Below are 7765 nucleotides of genomic sequence, written 5' to 3'. Positions count from 1 at the left end.
CTGGAGGGGCACAGAAGGAGGTGACCCTGAGGAACGCCCTGCTGCTGGCCCAGGAAGCTGGGCTGAAGGTGCGTGGACACCCAGGTCAACACACATCAGCCTGGCGCACCCAGACCCTGTCCTTCCCTGCTAAGGAGCATGAGCCCGGGGTCGCCCCATGGGGCTGCTAATGCACCTCTCAGGCTTGGGGGGGCATCCCCTGGGGTGGCCTCTGAGGACATCCCTTCCCCATGTCCTGCCACGTGCAGGACCTGGGTGCTGAGTGGCCACATCTGTCCGGCAGGTCACAACCACCCATGGCGACGTGGCCCCCGAGTCCGATGGCAGTGCTGGCTTACTGCAGGTGGCCCTGCAGGGCACCCCACACCGGGCAACAGGGATGGTGCAGGGCAGCACCCCGGTGCTGCGGGAGCTCAATGGGGCCACCTTCAAGCAGCCGGCCCCGCTGGCCGGCCCTATCCTCATCTACAGAACCAAAGCCTCCGAGCCCAGCGCGCTGCCCACGCTCGCTGGTAAGCTCCCTGCGTCACCCCCGAGCAGGGGGGCAGCCTGGGGGGAACCCCACATCCACCCCTGAGCCAAGCCCCAGCTGCAGCAGGGAGGGGGGACAGGTGTCGCGTGAAGAGATGGGGATGGGGGGGCTTGGGCAGAAGTTGGGGGCTTGGAGCAAAGGACTTGGGGTGGGGGAAAGAAATGGCATCGTGGACCTTTTGTGGGGTGTTGGGGTGGGCAGAGCCCTGCTACCTGCCGGGTGCTGGGGCAGTCTGCAGCCCCTAACCCCTCTCCTCCTCTCCAGGACTGCTGGGGAAGGTGGGGGTCCACCTCCAGTCCTATCACAGCTCCGGCACGGTGGCGGGGGAGCAGTGGAGCATCGTGGGGCTCTCGGCCCCCCTGTCCAACCTTGGCGAGCTGAAGCCACGTGTCATGGAGGTCTTCCAGCTCCACCTGTAGCCCCTGACTGCCGGCAAGGACCCCCCCCGGCTGCAGCACCTGGACACCCCCACAGGCGGGGGAGCATCACACCTGGCCGCCCCCAGCCCCCGCGCTGGACTTGGGGTGGCCCCGTGCTCAATAAAGGGTCCAAGAAGAGGGAGCGTGTGATGCCTTTTCTGTGTGGTCCCTTGTACCTGACCGCAAAGTTCCTGCAGGCTCTGTCCCTCCTGCCCCCCGGCCCCACTGCTGTTTGCTCAAGGGTGCAAAGGTCTCCATGGCTGCTGTGGCCCTGTCAAGGTCCCATCCGGCCATGGTCCCGTGCCGGGGCATGGCCCAGAGAGCAGGCAGCACTCCAAGGGGGGCTGAGCCCTCCCGTGAGCCCCCACGTTGCCTGGCCCCTCTTCCCCCCTGGGTTTTCCCCTGGGGATGTTTCAATTTGCTGGCATCATGGGGAAAATGGCATCTTACCACCCCCAAACTGGAGACCGGGGAGCTGGGGTTTACTTGGCTCCCCCAAAATGTCAGGACACACTCCCATCCTGGGGAAATAGGGGGCACTGAGGCACGTGTCCAACGGGGCAGGCAGCTGCATTAGGTGCCCATGGGAAAAATCCTGTGAGGGACCGCAATCCAGCCCCATGGTGGTTGAGGGAAGAGCCCCGGCGCGGGCAGGGACCACTTGTGACCAGAAGCCAGAGCTGGGCTGCTGCCCCCTCTCATCCACGTGTTTATTCCCCTGTGCCACCCGGGTGTTTGCAGAAAACGCCGCTGTCTCCACCAGCTCCAGGGCCCGAGGCGCCGCCGGCTGCTTCCCGGCCATCCAAGGTGAGGTTTCCCATGGAGGCCAGCCCCAGATTTGGGGATGCTGGTGGGGAGGAGAGCATCCCCCTCCCTGGGGCTCACCACTACAGTCCCTGCTAGATGGGCTTCCTGGCGTATTCCCGGCGGTACTTGGCATCCACCCGCGTCAGGTACCAGGTGCCGGGGAAGAGATCTGCCTGGGAGCCGTGGGGAGCATGGTCGGCTGCGGGGAGAGGGTGGTGATGCTCACCGGGGCCGTGGGGCACCAGTGGGGAGGTGTCGCATCCCCCCGGCTCCACTCACCCAAGTGATGGGGCTCCTCCCGCCGCTTCATGATCTCAGCAAAGTCCTGTGGGGCCACACGCTTGCGGGCGTCAAGGCGACCCGGCAGGTCAGCCAGGCTGGAGACCAGCTTATCCAGGGGTGAACCTGGTGGCGGGGAACCCCCCGGGTGAGACATGGCCCGGCAGCCCCACGTCCCCCTCCCCTCCCGGCCTCCCTCTCCCATTGGGGCTCACCCGGGGCCGCATCCTGCGAGACGCGGAGGGAGAACATGCTGGCGGCCAGCCCCGAGCCATAGGAGAAGGCGCCGATCCGGGAGCCGGCCAGGTCCTGCGCCGAGGATCTGCAGTGAGGTATTGGCAGGGTTAGAGGGGATTGGAGGCTAGTGGGGGGATGCAGGGCTGTGGGGGTGGCGTAAGGGGCTGCCTTCTGCCCTCTTCACAGACAGGGGGGTCCTGGGACTTGGGGCCGGATTAAATGGCAACTTGTGGCCTCATTGCCAAGGGCAGGTGGCCCCAGAGCAAGGGGATGCCTGCGGTGGGGGCTCGGGGCTGGGGAGCACCAGGGCTGCCCAAGGAGGGGCAGTGGGATGAGGCTTTTGTCCCCTGCCCAGTGCCTGGCCATTCCCACGGCTCCTTTGCCACCCCCAGCAGCAGGGAACAGCCATTCTCCCAGGCATGACAAGGGGGTTTTCATTCTCCCGGCACTGACAGAAGGGCTTTATGCGCCGGCCCAGCTCCAGCAAACTGGGATGAAAAGGCTGGCTGGGAGACAGCGTGGGGGGGGAGGTGAACATGCCAGGGGTTATGTGCAATGAAAGCATTGGGTCTCTGCTGCAGAGGAGGGGGATGAGTGCTGGCGCCTGCCCCCCGATCCAGTTTGGTCAGGGATCTCCAAAACAAACTCCCCCCCACCCTGAGCCAGCTTTTGGGGGGACTTACTGCGCCAGGAGGGAGGCCAGGCAGCCGTACATGGATGGCGTGTACATGTTGCCATTGCGAGAGGAGAGGAGCAGGGAGGGCTTGGTCTTCTGGTTGAAGATCTCCTGGCTGGCTGCCTGGAACGCCTTCTCCACCTCCTTGCTGGTGTAGGTGTCCTCCAGCTTCATGCCACTGCCCAGAGAGAGGCTGGCTCGAACTCCACCCAGGCACATCCCCGGCTGGGCTGGGGGACGGGGGACACGGTGCGCAGACCCACCAGAAGGGCTGCAGCCCCTTGTAGAGACCGGCGGCCGTGTCAGGGTTGGGGGTGGCCAGGAAGTCGTTCAGCAGCAGCCGCCCCACCGACTTCTGCACCAGCTTGCAGAAGGGCGTGTGGAAGATGATGAACTTGAAGTCGTCGAGGGTGAAGGGCCGCTGGATGCCAGCTGGAAGGCAATATGGGGGCTGTCAGCATCTGGCAGGATGGCGCGGGCACCCCCAGGGTGCCACCACTTACCCTGCTGCCACTGGCTCTCCGCCTTCCGGCGGTACACAGCATAGCAGCGGTCCAGTGCCCGCAGGTAGCACTGGATGGAGAGCTGCCCGTCCACCACCGGGTACTCGGAGGCCAGGTCGGGCTTGTAGAAGTCATAGGCATGTTCCATGTGGGTTCCCCGCAGCCCTGGGGGCACAGGGAGAGCCGGCTGTCAGAGGGGGCCAGGGGGGCCCCGCCAGATGGCAAGCCCCCACACGTGCTGCCTGCCATGCCAGCCCCGGCATTCACCGGCCTCCCTGGTGCCCGAGGTGCCCACAGGGATGTGGCCGGCTGGGATCCTGGGGTACCCAGCACTGGGCAGCCACTGGGGCCAGCAGAACCAGTGCTGCCAGAGTTGAGCAGCTCCATCCGGGGCTGGGACATGGATGTATGGCCCCCAGAGATGGCACCCATCAGCTTGTCACCCCCAGGGTCTCATGGCACTGACCTCTCTCCAGCACCAGTGGGGCATTGGGTCCCACCAGCATGGCGATGGCACCGGCACCTCCTGTGGGCCGTGCGTTCCCCGTGGCATAGACGGCAATGTCCCCGCACACCACCACGGCATAGCGACCTGGGGGAGGACAGGGGGGCCGGTGGGCCCTTCAGCAGGTGGGAGTCTCCATCCTGCAGCCCTCACACATCCCCATCCCCGTGCTGGGTGTGATGTGATGGCCAAGGCAAGTGAGAAATGGGGGTGATGGAGAGCTTGGAGGGGCAGCAGCTCCCTCTGAGGCTTGCCGGAGCATCTTTGGGTTTCAGGCCACCTCCTGCTTCCTTCCCCCATCCCCCAGCACCCAACCCATGTCCAGCCCCTCCATTCCCACGGCACGGTCCCTGCCCGCACCCACCATCCCAGGCGCTGGACTCCACCCAGGCAGCCGCATTGAAGAGCGAGGCCGTGCCCCCGTAGCAGGCATTGGTGGTGTCGATGCCCTCCACGTCAGTGTTGCCCGAGTCGTGGAAGAGCTGCATGAGGACGGTCTTGACGGCCTTGGACTTGTCGATGACGGTCTCGGTGCCCACCTCCAGGCGGCCGATGGCGTCCCAGGAGAGGCGCCCGCGCTCCACCAGCCGCTGCACCACCGTCAGGCACAGGGAGTTGATATCCTCATGGGCGGCGCAGAAGCCCATCTGCTGCTGGCCCAAGCCCCGCGTGTACTTGCCGGCCTCCACGCCGTCGTATCGCTCCAGCTCCTCCTGCTCCACGTACTGAGCAGGGAAGTACACCTCCAGCGCCAGGATGCCCACGTCCTTGGGCCAGGTGCCCGTCCCAGCAGCGCTGGAGAGGCTGCGGGGCAGAGGGAGCAGCGACGGTCCCGCGGCGGCCCTGAGACTCAGGGACAGGCGGTGGCCCCAGGGAGATGCCACCAGCAAGCACCCCAGGCCGTGAGCACCCCAAATCCCTGCTGGTTCCCTGTGCCTGGTAGCGCTGTGGGGGAGGAGGGAGAGCATCCCCTTCCCCAGTAAGGATTAAGAGCACTGCCAGCTCCCCGAACTCTGCCCTGGTTATACCTCCACCCTACCCGATCCGCGTAGGTGCTCACCATGCCCTCTGCACAGCCATGGGGTGCTGGGCCCCCCAGGGTGCCCGTTCTGGCCCCGGTGGTGCCCACCTCACCCCCCAGCAGCGCGCGGCACGGCCAACCAAGCGCAGCATCTTCGCCTCAGCCGCTGCACGAACAGAGGGACGGACGGCGAGAGGGACAGACGGACAGCAGGATGGGCCGCACATGGTGCTTTTATAAACTGCGCAGGTGGCACGGCACAGCCCTCCCAGCCCTTATCAGCACGCCGGACCCCAGAGCTCAAAGGTCACTGAGCGCCAGCCAACACGACAGGGACAGCGGAGCAAGCACTGACTTTGGAGGGGGGAACTTGCAAGATGTCTCTGTCTTGTGCCCCAAAGCCTGGGGACGCACTCAGCTGGAGCCGGGGCCGAGCAGCGGAACAGGCTCTCCTGCAGCCCCAGCTCCCTGTGCCGTGGGGTGGTGGCAGCTCTAGTGCCCACGGCTTGCCGGCATGGCTGTGGTCACCGTGCAGTGTGTGAGGTGCTGTGTGGCCTCCCTGACTGCCCCCGCGGTCCTGGGAGGGAGCAAGAGGGCGGCCGGGAGTTTGGTGCCAGCACCATCCGTGCCGCCCAGGACGTGGTCCACCTCCGTCACATGCTGCGGCTGCGGGGGGGGGGGGAGCTGGGTAGGGGCAGAGCCATCTTCAAAACAGCAGAGCAAACAGCCACGTGATGCCTGTGGCAACACTGTGGTGACACAAGAAGGGACCTTTAGTCCCGGTGCTGCTGTCAACACGGCCCCAGGGCAGCATCGCAGCCCCCAGAACCCCTGTGGAGCCATTTGCACCTGGGGGGGCACTGATCCCCACACCTGCACATCCATGACAGCTCCATCCCCACCCACATCTGTGCCCCAGATCTCCTCCATGCCTGCACCCTGGGGACACTCCTGTCCCCCCACCCCTCCCGTTTAGCACCAGAGGGCTGGGGATGAGAAAACACGAGCACCCAGCCGGGAGAGCTGCTGGCCCCGTGGCTCCCGGGGACTCACGCCCAAATGGCTCCGCTGGCAGCATCCCCAAATGGCAGCACCAAAGCCCCCAGCAGCCAGGAAGCTCAGGGAGCCGAGGGAGCGCCTGCTGCTCCCTCGCCCAGATGCCCGCAGGTGGGAGGCACCAGGGCTTTGCACCAGCACCACACTCACACAGCACCTGCATGCTTGGTTTTTTATAAATGTATTTTTAGGAGTTGGGGAGAGAGGAGCAGAGGTGGCAAGGAAGGAGCATCACCAGTGTGGGGTCCTCCATGGGGTCCCCTGAGGGCCCGGGGGCCGTGCTCAGTGTGAGGGGATGAACTTGCAGATGTAGTGATGCTGCTGGGTGCAGTCGGCGCTGGACCACAGGGTGAAGCCTGCCAGAGAGATGGGCTGGGGGTCAGCAGGGGCCACAGTGAGGACAGAGGCACCAGCTCTGCTCGCCGCAGTCCCCCAGGGGGGACTGGCCCCGGAGGAGGAGGTGTTGGGGGGGGGATGCCATCCGAGACCAAGTGCTGGAAGCGGACGCGGGGTCTGGGCACTCACTGTTGAGGTGGGTCAGCATGCCGCAGGTCCCCCCATGGGCACTGTTCCTGGCCAGCCCACTGGTGACATTGTACTTGTCCCCACTCGTCCACTGCCAGGCCCGGTTCTGTGCAGGGAGAAGGGGTCAGAGGCATGGCCCTGCTGCCCCCTGTCCCCCTGCCACCCCCCACCGCCTCACCTCGTGCCCGTAGCGGAGACCGAGCCAGACGGGCTGCACACGCTGGTAGTAGGAGATGACCATCTGCAGGGTGGTCGCCTCCCGGGGCTCCTCCACCCAGGCCAGGTGGGCGCTGGGGTGGCTGTCCTGGCACTGCCTCTGTGGGGAGAGCCATCAGTGCCAGGGCACCCCCGGGAGATGGGGGTTCCCTGACCATGTGCGTACCCCGGCAGGCTTACCTCAGCCTCATCCCAGGTCCGGAGCTGACGGAAGTACTTGAAGCAGCTGAGCTTGTAGTAGGACCAGCCCTTGGGGCAGTAGTTTATGTACTGGGCGCCTGTGGAGACAGAGCCGTGGGGAGGGATGGGGAACAGCCGGAATTGCCAGCTGGAGAGGAGAATGGCTCCCTCCCAGCCCTGCTGCAAAAGTGGCTGCCCCCCGAGTCATGGGACTCACCGGCTGGCTGCAGGAGCCCCACGCAGCCCAGCAGCAGGACGGCGAGTCTGGTTGCTGCCACCATCCTCCTTGCTCCCAGACGTGTCTCCTGCAAGAGCTCGGGGGCTCACACCAGGTCCCTAGGGGACAGGGGATGCCGCCTGCCCCCAGAGGGTGCAAACCCGCCCTGCTATGGACTGAATCCGGCCCCTTTCAGCCAGCTGGAGGAGATGGCAGCCCTGGGGTCTATGCCTCACTCTTCCCTCCCTGGCACAGGTCACTTCCCCGCGCCTGCACCCCATCCCCCGGGCATGGCTCGGGGTCCTCAGCCCACACTGGCAGTGGGGTGTCCTGGCCCCACCAGTCCCAGCCTCGGCGGGAGGCATCTGGGTGAGCCAAGCTGCTCTGTGGGAACATGGGGAAAGCGCTGCCACGGGCACAGGTGGGGGGACCCCAGCCCTGCCCTGGCATCAGGCAGCAGCAGCAATGGCATAGGCATAGCCAGGGCGGGTAGGGCTGCAAGGACCAACAAGCCCCCCCCCCCCCCCCCAAGCTCGTAGCGCTGCCAGACCCAGGCTGGGGAGGCAAATTGGCCACATCAGCGCAGTTCCCC

The 7765-nt window shown here is 65.9% G+C and overlaps 3 protein-coding genes across 3 annotated transcripts in view; 1 reads left to right on the top strand and 2 right to left on the bottom strand.

Annotated features, from left to right (window-relative positions):
• PHGDH (phosphoglycerate dehydrogenase) overlaps nt 1-951 on the top strand; it is a 5512-nt gene extending 4561 nt beyond the window's left edge. Inside the window, exons 8-10 of the mRNA XM_009320696.1 lie at nt 7-68; nt 284-512; nt 797-951. Of these exons, the coding sequence (XP_009318971.1) occupies nt 7-68; nt 284-512; nt 797-951 (446 nt within the window). The remainder of the gene's footprint in view (nt 1-6; nt 69-283; nt 513-796) is intronic.
• An 899-nt stretch (nt 952-1850) lies between these two features.
• HMGCS2 (3-hydroxy-3-methylglutaryl-CoA synthase 2 (mitochondrial)) lies at nt 1851-5131 on the bottom strand. The gene is made up of 9 exons (XM_009320611.1): nt 5019-5131; nt 4323-4762; nt 3920-4045; nt 3454-3618; nt 3214-3382; nt 2958-3128; nt 2253-2359; nt 2038-2163; nt 1851-1957 (listed from the first exon to the last, which is right to left on the bottom strand). The coding sequence occupies exons 1-9, from the start codon at nt 5129-5131 to the stop codon at nt 1851-1853; spliced, it is 1524 nt and encodes a 507-aa protein (XP_009318886.1).
• A 1186-nt stretch (nt 5132-6317) lies between these two features.
• Nucleotides 6318-7237, bottom strand: REG4 (regenerating islet-derived family, member 4). Its single transcript, XM_009320695.1, has 5 exons — nt 7174-7237; nt 6957-7054; nt 6739-6876; nt 6561-6666; nt 6318-6391 (listed from the first exon to the last, which is right to left on the bottom strand). The coding sequence occupies exons 1-5, from the start codon at nt 7235-7237 to the stop codon at nt 6318-6320; spliced, it is 480 nt and encodes a 159-aa protein (XP_009318970.1).
• Nucleotides 7238-7765: the final 528 nt, after the last annotated feature.

This window comes from Pygoscelis adeliae, unplaced genomic scaffold (genome assembly GCF_000699105.1).
Source record: "Pygoscelis adeliae isolate BGI_AS28 unplaced genomic scaffold, ASM69910v1 Scaffold402, whole genome shotgun sequence".
NCBI lineage: Eukaryota > Metazoa > Chordata > Aves > Sphenisciformes > Spheniscidae > Pygoscelis > Pygoscelis adeliae.
The sequence above is the reverse complement of the archived record's forward strand: the minus strand, read 5'-3'. Positions and strand labels throughout refer to the sequence as shown.